Source organism: Euprymna scolopes, chromosome 3, assembly GCF_053919585.1.
Source record: "Euprymna scolopes isolate OS-2025 chromosome 3, ASM5391958v1, whole genome shotgun sequence".
Taxonomy (NCBI): Eukaryota; Metazoa; Mollusca; class Cephalopoda; order Sepiida; family Sepiolidae; genus Euprymna; species Euprymna scolopes.
Window position 1 is genome coordinate 25,522,029 of NC_136484.1, and position 20,000 is coordinate 25,542,028.

The window sequence follows — 20,000 nt, forward strand, 5'->3', positions numbered from 1 at the left end:
TTCTACTTGCCAATCGAGTTCATTTCATCCCATCAGGGGTCAGCAAGTACAACAACAAACGGAAGATTTTATTACTTGTATTTGTTATGACATTCTTTTCTCTTTTATTCACATTTAATCAGTTCTTGACCTTTTTTTTTTTTTTTTTTTTTTTTGCTTGGAAATCTGTCCATGTGGAAGTCAACCACATTCTATTTTCTTGAACTGGACAAAACTAAATTGCATGTTTAAGATTGGCTCTAAATTTGTCTGTTTGAAACATAACTCTCAATATTCTGTAAGAGAAGCGTTTAAGATACAATCATAATGTCTTGGTTTTGTTTCAAAAAGATCAAGCCTCACTTCATGTACTTCATTGCATGAACTAGTCCTGTCATACATAAACACTACAAGCTTTTCAACAATCTACATCTCTTTATCTTCTGAAAAAGCATCGTTATTAACTGGATAGCTATAATATGCTGAAACATAACCTGTATGGTGTAGCAGATATCATTCGTCTAGGGGTTGATGGTTCAAAGATTTCTACCCGGTTGTGCTGATGGAACAAGAGAAAGCTACCCCAGTGGATTAAATAAAGTATTCTGTTAGAAATTTTGTACAGATTAAAGATTCCCCAAGTTCAACAAAAATACATTTGAAGGTCGGAGGTTACATTAACCAAAAACCTTCATGAGAAACACTCATTTGGCTGTAAACACTATCAATAATTTCCCCTACTCTTTATCTGTGCCTAAACCTAAAACGTAGATTCCATGAACAAAGCTTCTTTCTAAGAACTGCACACTTGTGGAACTCTCTTTCGTTTACCTGCTTTCCAGCTGACTACAATATGGCTATCTTCAAGTCCAATGTAAACAAGTTTTTGATGAGCCGTTCCCTTTAAGTAGTCCAATTTACCAAATTTACACTTGTCACGATTACTATATTGTCCTTTTGACCACTGTACACTCTTTCACCCTTATCCTCAAGTGGCCTCTGGATCTTGTTAAGTGGTGATTCCTTTGTAAAAAAAAAAAAAAAAAAAAAAAGGGATGAGAATAGTAGTTTGAATAGGTCAAACTGTGCAAATAATCCATGTTTTCCATTTTAATTTTCTCCTTTTGCTATAATTGTCATCTCCACTTGTTCTGGCCATTTCTGAGGAATTGGTGTTAGTTGCTTACACTCTGTTACATGCGGCTTTTTCCACAATCTCCCATCCTTTGTTTTTCTCTTGTCTGCATTTTCTTTTTTTATTCATGTTCACTCCAGAAAAAGGCATATCGCCACTTGCATGTAAGGGGCTATTATTTGAGACCGTGTTAAGAGGAGATAAGCAAGGTGTAAACATTGCATTTAAACTTCTGCATGTCTGTACAGCCAAGGAAGCAGGTAACAAGTTTCATGATGCTGATTTTAAAAAACATTAAACATATTAAGCAATTGTTTCTATGTTTGCATGTATTGTTTTTTTCTTAAAACCTTAATATTTACATAAAACTCTAATGTCGATCCCTTTTGTTAGTGTTTGAGTATTTACAAATTATCATATCAGCTATAGGTTCTTCATCATGGATGAATGCATGTATTTAATGTTTAAAAAAAAAAGTTTCCATTGCCATACATTTAGAGAGATTTCACATGAACTAAGATGCATGTTAAAACAAAGTGAAAATGTCCAGTTTTTCTCAAGTTTCATTTTCACTTTTATATATATATATATATATATATATATAAATTTAATCAGGAATGATTTGCTTATTCTGTTGCACCTGTCTATTATGTGCCAATGGTGAAGGCTGGTGCGTTCTGGCTCCATAAACATAGCCATGCACAGACCTATTGGGATTCCATGGTAGAGGCGTCTTAGATAATCAGTAATACACCAACCCCTTCTCAAAGAGAGAAGGTAAAGCCTGGTAGGGTGCACCTAAGACTGATCCAGCCAATACCTTCAATAAAGCAGGACTGGCTTATACCACAGCGACCCACCTTGGTTGTCAAGGATGGATTTTTTACTTGTATCAGGAACCACAGAAAATTAAGTTCTTACTGTAATTATTGAATTATTGTACTCATATGCCATGGTTAAAAGCTCCCAATTAGTTTTGTAAAGACAAACCTAATCTGTGTGTCCCTTCCTCCATTTAAAAAAAAAAAAAAATTTTTTTTTCAAATGTCCTGAACTTAGAAATTTGAGTCAGTATCTAATCTTTCAACCAAGATTCTAGAATTGGGGCAAAATTCATTGTTTTTAGGATTCTCAAAAACTGATACCTGACGAAAAATATTCTAAAAATAAATCCAAATCTTTGTATCATTTCTTAAGTGGTGGTTTCTTTTTCTTCTCGCTTTCCTGGAAATAAAAACGTTCTTAGAAGCTACTTTGTACAGTTTATTTCCATTGCCTTCATGAGAAGGGAAGGTGGCTGTAAATTTCATCCGTCCTTCTCCAGCTCAAATCTTGGAGTCCCTTCACAAACGCAAGTGTTCTACTCATCTGTTACTATTTAAAAAAAACAAAAAAAAAACACATTTGTTACAGTTACTCTCCCATCCCGTCCTCACACTTAACATACACCCTTTCATTTTTATCATTTTCATTTGCTTTTTTCTGTTTCTACAATGACTCACAACTTATATATTTTTTCTATCTTTTGATAGACATGGAAATTTCTTAAACTTTTTTTTTCTACAAAAATTTCAAGAACACTTCCCCATCCTTCGAACTAAGTTGCACCACTTTTTTTTTTTTTTTATTTAAATTAACTTTCCTATAATTTTTTTTGGGGGGGAGCGACCCATGATATTGTAAGAAGATATTCTGGTGACTAAGCAGTCTATGGCCTGGTTGCATGAATGGTCATATGGCTTGCGGCACCTACCTCAGCTAGACAAGAGGTCAGATAAGTCAGCTGATCATGTCATACTCTAGTATAAGTTCATTTCCAACCTTATTGTTTGATCGGATTCTTCTAAAAATGAAAAACCTTACTTTTTTTATTTTCATGTGGTCATTGTAATAAAATAAGATTTGGACAACTTGGCTTCTCGTAGATTTACTAACAATATTATTCGAGAGTCACCATTTCATCAGCACTATTGGATTAATAACAATTTATATCACCAAGGGGTCAACACTACTTTTCATAATTTGTTTCTTCGTTTTGTGGAAATTGTAAAGCCATGTGTCCCCTCCCTCTCTAGACAATCACCACCCCAAACACTTGTTTGCCTTGGTTTTTCTAGATATCTGGTTTTGCTCTTGGTGTGTTTGTGATACCATCATGGAAACTGACCCTGTAAATACTAATGGCAACATTTTAGTTGTCTGTCGAGACCATTACTGTCGATGGATAAAATTCTCCCGATTTGCTCTGATCCTGCTATAAACTGTCCCTATCACAAAACTGTCCGTAAATTGATACTAAAAAGCAGTGGATAAAGATACATCATGTTGAAAACAAAAAAAAGTTCTTTAAATGTTTTTTTTTTTTTTTAATATACTAATATTCTTCTAGAGTCACCATTTCATCAGCATTCACGAAACTATTGGATTAATATCCATTTATATTACCAAAGGATCAGCACGACCTTTCATAATTTTTGTTTCTTTGCTTTGTTGAAATTGTACAGCCGTGTGTGTGTGCGTGTGAAATGTCACTAAATCTATTTGGGTTTAACCGGCTCCCTCCAAAGGAAGTTCCGTGGGAGTATCAAATTCACAAGCAGTCCCCATTCGTATGTACAATAAAAAAAAGTATGTGCTCCCCCCCTTCTTTTGACACTTGCCGCAATGGTTTTGTGTACTGTGGTTGTTTCTCCTTAGTCTTCTCTTCTCGTTCTGGCCATGTCGTGGTCTCCCACATTGCTGACAGCTGAGTTGGTGAACACTGGTTTAGTTATGAAAAAAAAAAAAATAACCCAAACTCACAAAAGAAAATACAGACTCCAACACCTGTAGATATCGGATGTATGCTGTGTATATGTGTGTGATATCATTGCAGAGAAAAGACCCCCTAAACGCTAATGTCAGTATCTTAGTTGTCTGTTGTGGCTATCATTGTCGTTGAGTAAAACTCCTGATTTGCTCCGAAGTTGCTATAAACTGTCCCTAACTCAAACTGTTTGTAAATCGATACTAGAAGGCAGTGATCAAAGATAAATCGTGTTGAGAACAAAAAGTTTTTTTTTTTTTTTTTTTTTTTTTTTTTTTTTAGAGGAACGTTTTATAAAAAAAGGGGATTTTGATATCACTGTTTTTCTTTGTGGTCATTGTTGAGATAGTATCAATACTTTATAGATTTATAATTACACAGGAAGTTGGAAGAAATAAAATGATTCTCTTACAATAATGTTTATAACATGTGACATTTTTTTAAGCTCATTAAGAAAATAAATAAATCTATAAACGATATAAATTCTTTTATTTAAAATTTAAATCTAACAAAAACATTGAAGAAGATGCTATACTCGTAATCATATAACAGTTTTCAAGTTTAATATCAACAAATATTTGTTGAGCCATCCTCTTTCATCAAATTCTGCCCATTCCATCATAGAGTTGCTTTCGGTAGTGGGAAATGGTGACTTGTTAGTATTGAAAAAAAAATTATAATCAAAAATGACTACTTCTACACAATTTGAAGCAGAATATTATTTTTAACCCTAATTGTAAACTAACCGTAAATTATGTTTAAGGTTTAGTTAAAAAGAAAACTCAACAATTGAAAAGGGTTACTTCTACACAATTTGAACCAGAATGTTTTATTACTGAGAAAAAACAAACAAAAAAAAAAGAAATTACTGAACAAAATTAATTCTACTCTAATCTATATATCTGTGAAAGTGTCTGTCTGTGTACGTATACATTTCCCTACACAATAACGGTCAATTTTCAGTCTACAGACTCGAAATTTCATATACAGGTTATTGAGATTTGGGATTTGTAATCGGTTTTCAGACAGAAATTTGGCTGTTAAGGGGTCAAAGTTCAACGATTTGACCTTTGAGAACTCTACCAAACTCCTTTGCCAATTTTGGGTATAAACAATTGAAATTTTAGATATAGGTTCCTTGGACATGAATCTAACTTGATTTGATCCCAAAACAAATGTTAAGGGGTCATAATAGGGGTCAAAGTTTAAAAAAAAAATTTGACCTCTACAGTCTCTACCAAGTTACTCAGACAATTTCTGGTTTAAACATTTGAAATTTTACATAAAAGGTATTTAGAAATAAAGCAAGCTTTTTAATTGGTTTGAGTCGAAAATTTGAATTACCAATATATAAATGTATGTTTGCATGTCTGCCTAAAACTTTTGACAGAGGCGACTGATTTTCACAAGATCAGTATTGTTATGAAGCTCGACCCTTCACACGACAAATATCGAAAAATTGGCTAAAAACATTTTCTTTACCCTCAACTGGGCACTTTTCTACAAGGAGGGGTCGCTTTTTTCGCCAATATTTTTTAAGTCATCCCCTCTTTTCAATTGTCTAGCCTTAATTTAAACCTACGTCACTTCCGGTTTGGCGGTGGTCATAACAGCAAAGTTGTCATGTTTTTCCCCCGTACTTTTCCTCCTTCGCGGTACGGGTTCGAGCCTGCCTTCCTACTACCACTTTTTTTTTTTTTTTTTTTTTTTTGCTCAACATACACATCCAAACACCCGGGCAACGCCGGGAACCCATGCTAGTAATAATGGAAAAAAAAGACGAGGTTTCATTTGTATAAAGAGAAACTGAACTAAAGTCGATGCAAAATTATTTAAATTTTTTTCTATCATTAAAACTCCTTAATTGCTAAATATTTTATTGCATTAATGTTGAATATCATTTTTATAGATTTGTAGAGGGTGAAGTCACTCTCTATTAAGTAGAGGAATAGGATATAGTCACATGGTCCCCTTAGCCAAGAAACGAGTCTATGAAATCTGCCAAAATTATATTTACAACCAATGTACATTTACATAATGGATACAAGTGTAATGTTAAACAGTTCAATGCCGAAGATGTATAAGTAAACATAACTTGCATGGTTACTTCCAGAGTCTTTTGTGAGAGTTCAAATGTGTTTTGCGTGGGTGCAAAACAGGAGCGTAGTTTCAACTGCGTCTGCATGGTTCGCAGTCCAAAGAAAAAGGAAGACGAATACAACCGGACACAGAAATGATGTGTATCGCTCTCTTGTGGCAAAAAATGGCATTGCCAGAATTAAAGGGCGATAATTAAGTTTACTTTAATGTTAATAGTTTTGTGTTCGTGTGTTCCCTTGTATGTGAAACTTCGTTCCCATAGATTTCTTGTAGAGTTTTGTGACATGCATTATGCAAAAAGTTTATTTTTTTGAAAAATATACAAGTAACAGTAAAATTAAACCAACTTGTTTTATACTATGATTCACGATCTAATATTTTGTAAGATATTCCTTTTTTTTTTTTTTTTTTTTTTTTTTAAACTCCACCCACTTAAAAATCACTTGAAACGTTATTTTTAACTGAAATATTCGCAAATCATTAAATGTGTAGGTAAGATATGGGACTTGGTATCTACTCACCTAGTCTTCTGTGTTTAACGTTTCTTTGCAAAATGATGACCATGTCTCTAAATGACCACCCATTCCAAAAGCATTTGCCATGGTTTTTTTCTTTACCTTTTTATTGACCATGTCAAGATTCTTGTTAATCTCTGAACATGAAGCATTAGTTCTCCATTTACGTGCGTGATAAAAGCAGCCAGAGAAATTTTTATCTAAGCAATTGTTGAACACGTGTGTGTGTGTTAGGGTTTTGTCACAAGTGTTTCCATCTTATTTCAGATTTGGGATTTTAGCTAAAAGTAACTCCATTATCTGACTCTTTTCTTCTGGTCTCTGTCACTGTTCAGCCTGTTGAGATCATTTTACTGTTGAGCTAATTTGCCTAACAAACCAGTGTCTCCAGAAATTTTGATTGAAAATCCTAAATGTCCGAGCTTTTGTTTTCAATTTGCTTCCACTAGATACTTTCTTCAGAATTCTCTCTTTGACCCACCCCTGACTAATTGCTCATGATGTCACTTTATTTATGTAGGGCAATAGATCTGTTGCTGTCATGTTGTCATTTAATTCCTAGCTAATCTCTCAGTGGAGGTGGGAACAATCTATAGTATCACCTGTTTTCCTCATCAGATGTGGGATGCACATTGACCGTGGCAGCAGAAAGTGACTTTTTCTATGAAACTTTACATTTTGATGTGCCATTGGTTGAGGCCATCTTTGACCGAATCATTACAAGATTCCTCTGCCTACCTTTTCTTTTATTACCCTCAATTGCGATGTATGTACATCTGTTTATTCAGTTAGGGCTTCATTCAACATATTTTTACTATCGTAGGCAGCTGCAACGCAAAGCTGACTCCAGTCAGGGCATTTTCAAACTCAATAGTAGGGAATCTGAACTAATTTTGTAACCACAAATTTTTTAAACATGGCCTTGTCATGAAAGAGTTAGTGGGAGTGTAGCATTCCCTCACATTTTTTTTTAGTAATCGTCCCAGACAAGTCATGAAGCCAATTAATGTAAGGGGCTAAAAATATATTGGTGGCCTGGCAAGGCCACAGGGGAGACATCTAAGCAAAAAAACAAAACAAAACAAAAAAACCTAAGCAAAATTAATCCCAAAGAAGCAAAGCTAAAGCTGGCTTGCCAGGACACTATATATACACATCTAGGCAAATTTTGGGCATATCTTATTGGTTTGAAAAAATAGGTTCTTTTTTATCAATTGTCATGAAATTCTAACCATAGAATAGTATTATAATTTTCAAAAAGCCTACAAATATCTTTGTAGTTTCTTCTCCTAGAACAAAAGATTGGGCTGGTGCATCTGCCACTAGTCTCTCTCTCCTAGATATAAGATATAAGTATTTCAATATTCAATTTGGCTATGAGTATAGATATATTCATATATTCAAGCACGTCTGATTGAACACGACAGTTATTCTTTTTTTCCGATTTTTCTGGATATCTTTTCGGATGCACCCATAGAAAGTGCTTGAGAAGAATATGGCTGAACAACAACTTTTGGGTGCCATTTTATACAACATGCCAGCTGAAATTAAAAAAAAATGCTCGGTGAATGGAAAAGATATCCAGAAAAATCGAAAAAAAGAATAACTCTGTCGTGTTCAAGCAGACATGCTTGTATAATGACCTGCTGCCAGAATATACAAATATATAACCATGGCAAGCCAGCTTTAGTTTTGCTGCTTTGGGATGGATTTTGCTAAAGGTTTTTTGCTTGGTTGTCTCCTCTGTGGCCTTGTCAGGCCACTAATATATAGATATACCACCTTTTCTTTTTTTCTTTTTTTTTTTTCTTTTTTTTTTCTTTTTTTTTTTTTTTTGGCAATTTATAAGTTCCAAATCTCAGCAACTATTGATCAGAATTTAACAAATGAAGGCTCATTGGAAAGCTAAAATTGTGTAGTGAGAGCTATATGACTTTACGGTTGCACATTAAGGGAATCATCCATCATCTAGAGCCTATTTTTGGCACTTTTTCCAACCATAAAATGTTTTGATCATAATCATTTGTTTTCGTAGTTTTGCATATGAATTACAGAATATCTATTTCCCCAAAACCTCTTGCCTTGATGGATGGGAGACTAAAACTTGCTGCTATGGTTTCAAATGATCTGAAATAACAGCAAGAGGAGACTTGATTCCAAATATTTGTCATATGTTATATCTCCCCTCTTTGGTTTTCATACATAAAGTAAATTTCACAGTGTATAAAGATTGATACTGGAGATATTCGTAATCATACTCCATTTCCGAAAGAGGGGAGATATTCCAAATATTTCTCATATGTTATATCTTCCTTCTTTTGGAAGTAAGGTACCGTTATGAATATCTCCGGTGCCAAATAATCCTTATACACTGAAATTTATTCATGTATGAAAACCAAAGAGGGGAGATATAACATATGGGAAATATTTGGAATCAAATTTCCCCTTGCTGTTATTTCAGATCATTTGAAACCATAGCAGCAAGTTTTAGTCCCTCCCCCCTACATTAAGGCATAGGTTTTAGGGAAATATATTACTTCAAGGTGAAAAACTTGGCCCAACAATAAGTGTTAAATGGAATAGATTATGACTCAGAAAAAAGCAATTCTTTCTTTGTCAAAAACGTCACTCCTGGAATGTGAGGACTAAAGGACAAAATAAGGGAAGCGAAAGTTATGCCACTGTCGTAAGTAAACCCAATATTCACTTTCTATTCTCCTGAACTTGCACCCAGAATAACAAGTGAAAGTGAACGACAGGGCCAGATAAGAAGCACAAGCAATTTGTTTTATGCAGTTTGTACTCGCCAGATCAAATTTAATTTTGATCCCCCACCAACTCATATCGCTAAGATAGTCAAATGTCTAGTAAAAATTTAAAAAAAAAAAAAAAAAGAAAAGAAAAAAAACTCTGCGAGTTTGTTTTGAAGAGTTACAGATAAAAAAAAAACACACATGGCAAACATCTAACTGCGGCTACTTTTAAAATGTACGATAAAACATTAATGATTTGTATTTTTTAAAATTTGACTGTTTTGTTTAATGTTTTGTTTTTATTTCAAGTAAAAAAAATTCTATTTCAATTATTTATTTTAACATTTTCTTCTTTAAGAATTGTATTTAATTTGATTTTAAAAAGTACTCTTCTATCGATCTGTTTTGAAAATATAAAACCTACTGTCCCCAACAAAACTGGACATGGTTCATCTGGAGTATTAAAGGAAAGCTAGGATGATCTTTGAAAAAGGTTAGTTGCAAACAAAGATAAATAAAAAGACACATAGTTTTTTTTTTTTTGTTGTTGTTTTTTTTTTTAACATTTTCACCCAAACAAGGCACATTGCCACTTTGTTGTAGGGGGCTACTATTAGGGACATAAGCATCAGGGTACTGTGTAGGAAGTTGGGCAGGAAGATGTTGATTCACGTTGCACTTGAACGTCTGCATGTCAGTACAGTCGGAAGCAGGGACCCGGAAGGGAATTCCAAAGTCTAGCTGTTCTGGGAAGAAATTACTGGAGTAGAAGGCTCTCTGCATCTAGGGATCTCTACTGTGAAGAGGGTGGGATTTAGATGTTTGTCGGGGGTATTTACGTTGAGGGGGCACAAGTGCTTGCAGTTTGTCAAAGCATTCACCGTTAAAGTACTTGTAAAACAGGCAGAGGGATGCAACATTTCGTCGATGTGATAGAGGCTGAAGTTTAGCTGACAGTTCAGGACCTATCAGATTGGCGACTCTCTTTTGAACCTTGTCTAGGAGCGAGAGACTAGTGGCAGATGCATCAGCCCAAATATGACAACAATACTCCATGCATGGGCGAATGGTGGCCTTATAGAGGTGTAGTCTGAATAAATTCAATATGGTTGTAAAACCGACCTTGTGTCTAACTCTGCCCTCATGGGGAGGCAAGTAAACAAAAAAAACCCAAAACTGAAGAGCTTAAAAAAAATAGTTTCCATTTTTTTCTTCCACATAAATCATGTGGTTAAATTCATTTTTATGTGATTTAATTTTTTTTTTTTTTTTTAGTAATGCGTTACCACTTATCAAGGTTAGAAGCCACTCAAGCGATGAATATATAACAGTAGAATGATGAATATTATGAGAGGTTGAAAAGAATGAATAAAATCTGATGACTTATGAAGATGGTTTATGACACGTGCTTTAAAGTTTAAGGTTACCATGTAGATTTCAGATAAGCAATTCTGTGTCAACATGTTTCATAGGTGGGAAGTTCATGAAAATTTCATTTGATGGGGGGGAGGGGGGTTCTTTGCATTTGTGGTAGGATAGAGAGTTCTGTCAATTTTACAAGGAAGAACCAAAGATTGAAGTCGAGCACCCTCTAGAAAATAACAAGTGGAAAAAGACTAGCAATGTTTCTTTTGTGGAAATAATTTTGTGAGATCTGGCCTTGGGGTTAAGATCACAGTGTAGTATAGTAACGATTGGGATTCTATTAAGTAGGTTTAACTCTAGTGTGAATGTGGTATTGTGGTGAAAGAAGCCTGGCTAAGAGTAATCTCAAAGTATCATAGACAATTAGAAAGACTCTCGACCCACCCCCACCCCCAAAGTTAACAGGACTTCATGCCTAAGATTAATGAAAATCGTGTTGATTTTTATTATTTTAATGTGTACATTATTGTAACATTGTATTAATATGATGTCCATCCAATAAACTAAATCAATGTAGTATCTGTTCTTATGCTAATTTGTCCTTGGCCAATGTAGGAGAAACCCTTCTATACTAAGGCAATTTTTATTTTTGCTTACTTCCAGAGTGCCCCTTTTTAGGGAGCTGGTTTTCCTCCCACATTAAAAACGACCCTGTGTTACATTTTGCTTCCATGGGGAAGCAAATTAACCAACAGCAGAGATCATTTCCTACTAGATTGCAAATGTCGATTTTTAAAATTGGTCAATGCATGAAAGAGTGCCTTGTGAAATACTTCTCCGGGTGTGGCAGCAGCGTTCCATATAACAGAAATGTAGAACTGTAGCAAGCACCGATTACAAACAAGATATTTTTATCCCTTAATAATGTCGAGAAGATTGAACACTACATTTAGAGTTGCAAGTGCTATGAAAATACAGGTAAAGAAATGCTGTGACTAAGGTTTATAAAGATCTGTCTTCCTTCTCCAAGCCTTTACAGCTAAATCTTCAAGTATTCGTTAAATCCGATATCTTTAATAGTTTTCTTAGTTGCAGTAGAGAAAATCAAAGCACGCATGATCGATTCTAACTTATAATAAAGTAAAAGTAGATTGTGGTGTTTTCAAAGCTTTGTCCACAAGTTGTTTGTTTCTTTTTAACTCCTGCTGTTTAAGTAGGGAGGGGGGGCTATTGTTTCAAGCTTCTGGCCACACTGTAACTCAAATGCTTTTCAAAGGCCATCTCTTTTCTTTGTTTTCCATCTCTGTGCAAACAATTTAATGAGTTTCAACAGAATTTAGCACAAAGTCACTGACCTGGAACGCTCCTTTCTGAATACACTACTTAAATTTTTTTCCCCTCCGGCAATATAAGAATCTTATCTAGGCATTAGCATCTCGTTAAAATGTAAATTTCTACATGTGATATTTAAAAACACGATTGTTTACAACTGGTGAAAATTGTAACTACCCAATGCACTTCTTAATTGAACAATGTTCCACTCATCTTAGCACGATAACATCAAATGGAAAAGTGGCTCTTATGAGGAAGACATACAGGCAAGCAGATACGTGAAAGACAAGGCGATTCAGCAAGACATTATTTTAGTTTTGCTACAGGATCATGACAATGTTTTGGTCAGTTTGTTATAAATAACTAAATGACCTCATCAGGCGACAAAAAAGAAAAAAGGTTCCTTCAAAGAATATCTGCCTATTTAAAAGACGGAACTTTTTTCTTTCTTTTGTTGCCTTACGAGGTCAGTTAGTTATTTATAACAAACCAACCGTTCTCTCATGACGAGATCAGTTCTACGCATGCGTTAGACGACGTCATAACCTGATTTAGTTTAAATATTTGAAGAACTGACACAATTTCATGTCTGTCGTGTTAGCTCAGTTGGTTAGTGTTGGGTCATAATCTAAAGGTTTTGGGTTCGAATTGTGGTGTGAGATGTCTTTTTTTTTTTTTTTTCTTTTCGATGTTTTAAATTTTAATATTGAAGCAGGGTTATTTAAGTCATTTTTCACGTAACGTTAGTTTTTCTGTTTTTTTTTAATTTTTTTTTTTTTTACTTCGCTTATTCTTAGGTTTTCATTAACACCTCCCACCCCAACCGACCACACACACCCAAAAACACTCGGGTACCCACCGATTTTTTAAATTTTAATATTGAAACAGGCTTATTTAAGCCATTTTTTACATTTTTTTTTTTTTTTTTTTTTTTTTTTTTTTTTTTTTCAGAAGTTTTAACGTTAGTTTTTCTGTTTTCTTTTTGGTTTTTCAGATTTTTACATTTAACATCGTTCGTTTGCCTTACGTTAGTTTTTTTTTTTTTTTTTTTTTCCCAGACACACACACCGCCCGGGTACCCCCCCCCCCCCGCTTTATTTTTCAGATAAGTTTTAACGTTCGTTTTTCTGTTTTCTTTTTTTACTTCGCTTATTCTTAGGTTTTCATTAACAATCCCCACCCCCGCCCGACCACACACACCTCCAAACACTCGGGCAACGCCGGGTACCCCCCCCTAGTGTTCATATAAAATTACATTTAAAAAAACAAAACAAAAAAACACGGACTTACAATTTAGAGTGGAGGATTTCTTTTTAAATTTATTTCAAATGGCGAGGATTGTCTGAGTTGCTATTTTCTTTGCTTCACTAGAAATGGTTGCATTAGGGAGTGGGGTGGGCTAGAAAATGCATTTTCTTTTTTTTTTTTCTTTTTCTTTTTTTTTTTTCTTTTTTTTTTTTTTTTTCAATACTGGCTAACTTTTGTGTGACATGACGGGTTTATATTTATTTACAAATTACATTGGTCTTTATTATGGTGGAAGATAATGAAAGTGAAAGAAAGTAATTCTCGATATTAATTGCTCTCTCTCTCTCTCTCTCTCTCTCTCTCTCTCTCTCTCTCTCTCTCTCTCTCTCTCTCTCTCTCTGGAATATACTATTTTTACAAATCATTAAATTGTCTACTTGCTCTGTAAGCCAATACAGCCGTTTAATATAGTGTATTTTTTTTTTTACATATCTGTGTATGTAGGCATGTGCTATAGTGGCAGATGTAAGCAAATGATTCTATCAATATGAACTATTCTGCTGTCTGAAGAATTCTCAATTCTTGCTAGTGCCACTAGCTTTAATAGCCATAAAAAGCCGATTTGTATTTATGCGGTTGCAAAGAATTTACTACCTTTTTTCTTTTTTTTCTTTGTTGTGTTGCTTCGGCTAAAGTCTGAGACGCTGTCCAACTGCATGACAATATAAGCGCCAGCTGTTCACTTTGTTTGTGTCCAGCAGTGCTACGGCCAGATCCCGCCAGATGGTGACTTTGTGAGTGGGAATCAGTCCATCCCTGCGAACATATTTACATTGATAGGATCATAGATTTTGAATAATTTAGTTGGTACTTGAACCATTGCAATGATGTGCGGATAACCCAGATGCCGCTCGGCTGATGTGTTTCCAATCAACGTGTATGTAAATGCAAACAATATGAAGCACTTGTCATATGACATAGGTAAAAAAAAATGTTTCCTTTTCACTATTTTATTTCATTTACTAATTCATTATTTGAAAAATTTTATAAAATATATTTTAATCATATTTGTCAAAGAAAAAAAAAGCCTTGAATTATATTTATTTAATATTTAATTAATTCGGAATAGTTGTACTTTTTATTAGATTTGGCATTTCAACTTTTTTTTTTTTTATTCATTAAATATAATTTTTCTAATGTTAAAAAAAAGATTAAGATAATTATCTGGAAAAGATATATTGTAACATTAAATACAATGAGTCACATCTTTAAAAACATTATTTTGTAAAGTTGATTTGGAAATATTAGAAAACCAAATGTTATGAAATATTTTATTAAATGATTTTTAAACTTTCGGAAAATGATTTTACTCATTGAATAAAATGTTTCATAATAATGTTATAACAAAATTTGAAAAATTATATTCATAATCTCATCAGTATTCCAATTTAGAATGTTAAATATAAAATTTTTCAATTAAAGCCTAAAAAAAACTTGATTTCACTCTTTAACATGTTTTTTTATTTTTATTTCTTATAATTTATTAAATTTAATTGGGATTTTTATTATTGCCTTTTTGTTTATTTTCTATTAAATCAAACAATCTTAATATTTTGATTAAAAAAAAAAAAAAAAAATTTTTTTTTTTTTTTTTATAGAATCCAATTTTCTATTGACCATAATGCCCCCTCCCTCCCTCCCCAACCACTCTATATGATGATTCTATATTTTTGTTTTAAACTGATCTATTGATCTCTCTTTAACATTGTCCGTAATAAAGGAGAACGAGCAACAAGATGGATTGTCCCAGCAGTAGCAGTGGTTACGACTGCCAAAGAAAGCAGCAACAAGTATTTGCATTGCTCGCATCTCTTTCTGCTTCTTTGCGTTTTGGTGCCATTATTGATTACCAACTTATCACATATCGCATCTCAGCTGGTCGACTCATTGGCTATCTACCATATCAAAATTTGATAATGTTTCATTTCCACCTTTTGTTTTTATTTTGTTTACTATATGAAACTAATCATATTAATTTCTTAGTTCTTAATCTAACTATAAAATAATACATTTTCCTTTTCCATATTGTCTACTTTCTGGCTTTCTATAACTACTCCTATACTTTAAGGTAGAAGAACATATGTAAATTTAGTTTCATATATTTTTTTTTTTGTATGTCTTTACGTTTTTTTTTTTTTTTTTTTTTTTTTTTTTTTTACATTTTATTACAAATGAATATTATTTTTTGTTAAATTTAACATTAAAATTTTAAAGAGAACTTAATATAAAATTATAATTTAGACAGTTTGTTGGTACTCCTGCAGAATGCGGACCCTGCTGAAATAAGGTTACTATTTAGAAACTAGTAGGAGGGCCTCTTTTAACTATTCTGTATTTTCACCTAACAATTTAATAATAAACAAGACACCGTAAAAATTGACTTGAAAATGCTATTAAAAAAAAAAAAAAAAAAATAGCAGCACGGTCTTGTCCGTATTTCACCACATCAGTACCGTTTTTATTTGTGTTTATTTCAATGAAGTATTGAAGATAAATTCACACATTCAATTTCTTTTCATCTTTTTAATGCTTAAATCATTTTAAGTATCCTGTTCTATTAAATATCAAGTTTATACTAACTCATAATTTGACATCATTTCTAGTACTTAAAGAAATTGAATGTTTTAACTGATTACAAGTTTGATAATATTGTAATAGGATCCAAGTTGTCTATTTTACATCTTTGTTGAATTTAGGTTGGGCTTTTTATTTACTGTGTGTGTGTGTGTGTGAACACGCTTGACTGGCTAGCATATTATTGTTTCCTGCATGCACAATCCATATTGTAGCTAGACTTGAGGATGCTTTGCTACCATATGTTAAATTGTTTTTTATTTTTTAACATCAACAAAGTTTATAACTTTTTAAGAAAATATTTTAATGCTTTAAGTGTAAAATAGATTAAATTTTAAATATGTCTACTCAGTACAAATTTTTACAGAATTCTGGGTTTCTAAAGCAAATGAATCATGATTATCTTGATATTATTTTTCATTTGTATTTAGTTTGTATTTGTGTAAATATATTTGAACCTAAACATGAAGTATTAGTTTTTAATTGGCACATTGAATAGCAACACATAATAATAATATAGTGGCACTATTTAAATAGCAACATATAATAATATAGTGGTACTATTTGAATAGCAACACATAATAATAATAATATAGTGGTACTATTTGAATAGCAACACATAATAATAATATAGTGGTACTATTTGAATAGCAACACATAATAATAATATAGTGGTACTATTTGAATAGCAACACATAATAATAATAATATAGTGGTACTATTTGAATAGCAACACATAATAATAATAATATAGTGGTACTATTTGAATAGCAACACATAATAATAATAATATAGTGCTACTATTTGAAGAGCAATATATAATAATGGCATTGATAAGGCACTATCTATGATACTTTTTGGTAATAAAAAATGTACAATTATTTAAAAACTTGTAAAAAGAAAATACATTGTGATGTTTTATTAGACATTCCTTCTTCTCGAGAAATCTTCCATTCCCAATAATTTAAAGGCTCTATATCTAATATGAAATTATCAATAAATATAAGCAAGATCTCAAGTTATAGTGCCATATTTGACGACCTATTACTAAATGTCTCTTTCAGGTTATCAAGAAAAATGTCTTGTATATGATACTAGCAGACCGCCCGGCATTGCTAGGTTGTAAAATACGCTTAAATATGATATTTTGATCAATAGATTTAGTATTTATTATATCATATTGGACCCAATGTATAGTAATGATTTAAAGTTTAAAAAAAAATGACTCATGCGCCACCAAAGAGAACCAAAACGTTTAGCTTACGATTTACTTTTTCCTTTGACATTAATGCCTGAGCTATGAAGACATGTTTGCTGTAAGTTCAAAAATTAGAAGATGAACCAATAGCTACTTCGTTATGCATGCATATTTGTAATGCCGTCATTTGACCTTCAACTGGCAAATTTCAGTTTTTTTAATTTTCACACTTTTGTACCGATTTTACCCGGCTAAAACCCAAATACAAAGTTTCACATGGGTTCGAATACACTCTTTATATATAAAGTTTTATGCCGGTAGACTAAAACTGATAGGAGTTTGGTAGGCAACATTTTTAAACGAATGTATATACGCATACATAAGTATATATAGAAAAAGGTTTGTGTTTACTATAACCTTTCTTACGCAAATATTATGCAAGTATCAATCGTGTAGAATATCTGCATGAATATAATTACACATAATCGTTAACTAAAGATGATCATTTCATAAGAAAACCGAAAAAACTAATAGAGAATTAATTAAAATTAATGTTTAAAAGAATATGCAAATTAGCTAGATCTTTGGCTAGTGAATGCAATTCCACGACCCATCTATATATATAAAAGGCAAAATGTGTGTGATCATTTCGTGTATGTCTTCAAAAGCCTTCTTTTGCACGCGCTCCCGGGGTTGTTACTATCGCTTAAAACTGTGTATATAGGTCCTATATAATAATATCTAGGAATTAGGAAAGCGCGTAGCGTATAGATTTATTTACGTCGAATTTTACAAAATTATTGCTATTTTGGCTTCTCGCGTGTTGATTGGGCTTTTTAGTATAAATATGTGAAACTAAATTCAAACGACGTCTTACTGGCATCGTGCCGGTACTTGGCCCTCAGGCCGGATCAAAGTGTCCTTGTGCCTAATTTGCTCGGTGGGGGAGCAAATAAATACGTTCTCGGCATTGCTTGCGCTGGGAAAAACGTCCAGAAGCAATCAGCTTTGATCAGACACCCCTCCCCAACATCTGTTGGGGAAAGAAACAGTTAAATTTGGGTAAACAAACCCAAACGCTGTGTGACTTTTATTTGACCTTCTTAATTAGGTCAAATGGAAGCAGCAGAGTTAACTTTTATTGCGCACGCCTCTTTTTATAGTTAAATAACCTGCTTAACATTGTCTGTTGTTGCCGTGGGTCAATGGTTAACGTAGCAGATTTTTTTTTTTTTTTGTTTTTTTACACATTAATTTCCAACTCAAGGGTACGGGTTCGATTCTCATACTTACCTACCAAAACATTTATTTTATTATTTAACACCCCCCCCCCGGAGTTTTGATTTACCTCAAGACACCCGGGCATCGCCGGGTACCCCCCCCCCGCTAGTATATAATAAAGTTGTATTTTCTTTTTAAATAAATAGAAAAAAGCTTCGCCTTTTTTCTTCTTGGCCTTCGGGACAAGATCTTTTTTCTGTTATCAAATCAATCAAAGACCATATGTGGGGGCAATCCCACATATAGGACCATTGCTCTTCAGCAATCAGTTTTGGTCAATGTAGAGGAAACCCTTCATACCAATTGTCACTATTCAGTTCCCTCTTGAGGAAACTGGTGCCCCTCCTCTCACTTTCCACATTAAAAAACGGCATTGTGCCTAATTTGCTCGGTAGGGAAGCAAATAACTAAATAAATAGAAAAAAGGGGTTTTTAATATGAATATCAAAGCACAAAAAAAAAATTATTGGAGTAAAAATAATCTAGTGTACATGGTGATACGATACAATGAAGATAGCAACACATGAAAAAAAAAACACCAATAACACTAATTAAGCACTATTATTGTTATGTGTACTCACTAACTAGCATTTCTCATACAGGTAATTATCACAGATTGTTTGCTAACAGCAACCGGTGATGTTCTCGGAGTCCAGGTGACAAGTTTCCTCAGATTTCCAGTACTCTGTTTGCCTTTTGATAACTTTTGCAATTGAATTTACATTATTGCAACAGCTGTTTGTCATTGACAATGACGATTGGTCCTCACTGGAATCTGAATAAGCCTCTCCAAGGTTTCAGGTTTTTTTTATTCATCCATGGGAAAGAGGTTGCAGGGAAGAGAAAAGGGCACCCCTCACTAGGCTGCAAAATCTATTTTGAACTCTGTCAAGGCAGGAGAAGGTCTTTCTAGCAGCTCTTGCCCAGATATGGCAATAGTACTCCATCCTTGCATGTACTTGGCTCTTATACAGGTAGTAAATTGGATCAGCAGTGAGATGTCTACTGGAGCTGTAGAACAATCCCACCATTTTTCCAGCGACCTTGGCAACGGATTTGATGTATGCGTTTCATTTCAGATCAGGAGTAAAGGTCAGACCCAGAAGCTTGGTTTTAGATGCATTAAAATTAACCAACCACCTCTTTCCAGTGTACTATGTGCTTAAGATCAGAGAAGAGAGAATCAGAACTTGATCATTTACGGCCTTTGAAGTCTTGCCATAGATGATAGTTTCGTTAGCATAAATGTCTACAAATGATCTTAGGATGTGATTTGGGAAATCATTGATGTAGATCAGGAAGAGTTGGGCCCTAGGATGGGCCCCTGAGGGTCTTTAGCATTAATACTGTGAGCTTCTGATTTGTCATTCACTTTGTATAGGGACAAGCAAGATTCAAAGTATTGGTAATACAGATAGTTTTAATTATTGATTTTTTTTTTTTTTTTTTTTTTTTTTTAATTAGATAAAAAAAGAAAAATCTGGAGTCCCCCCCACTTTCTAAATATCTATCTTTACTTTTAAACTCCAATATTTCTTATCAATATTTATAAACAGTTTAATAGATTATTTGTTAATGCATGCATTTTCAGAATTTTCTTTTTAGAGGTTTTACCTGAAAATGAACCAACTTTAAAAATTTATTTATTTATTTA

The 20,000-nt window shown here is 33.3% G+C and overlaps 1 protein-coding gene across 31 annotated transcripts in view; it reads left to right on the forward strand.

Annotated features, from left to right (window-relative positions):
* Nucleotides 1–20,000, forward strand: part of LOC145253848 (phospholipid-transporting ATPase IA-like) — a 517,619-nt gene that overhangs the window by 250,293 nt on the left and 247,326 nt on the right. For 4 of the 31 annotated variants that reach the window (XM_080112997.1, XM_080112992.1, XM_080112973.1 and 1 more), the window contains exon 1: nt 13,728–14,214. The exons of the other annotated variants lie outside the window; for them this stretch is intronic. In XM_080112997.1, the coding sequence (XP_079969123.1) occupies nt 14,190–14,214 (25 nt within the window). In that variant the 5' untranslated portion in view covers nt 13,728–14,189. Of the gene's footprint in view, nt 1–13,727; nt 14,215–20,000 lie in introns of those variants that run through there. 31 annotated transcript variants of the gene reach the window in all.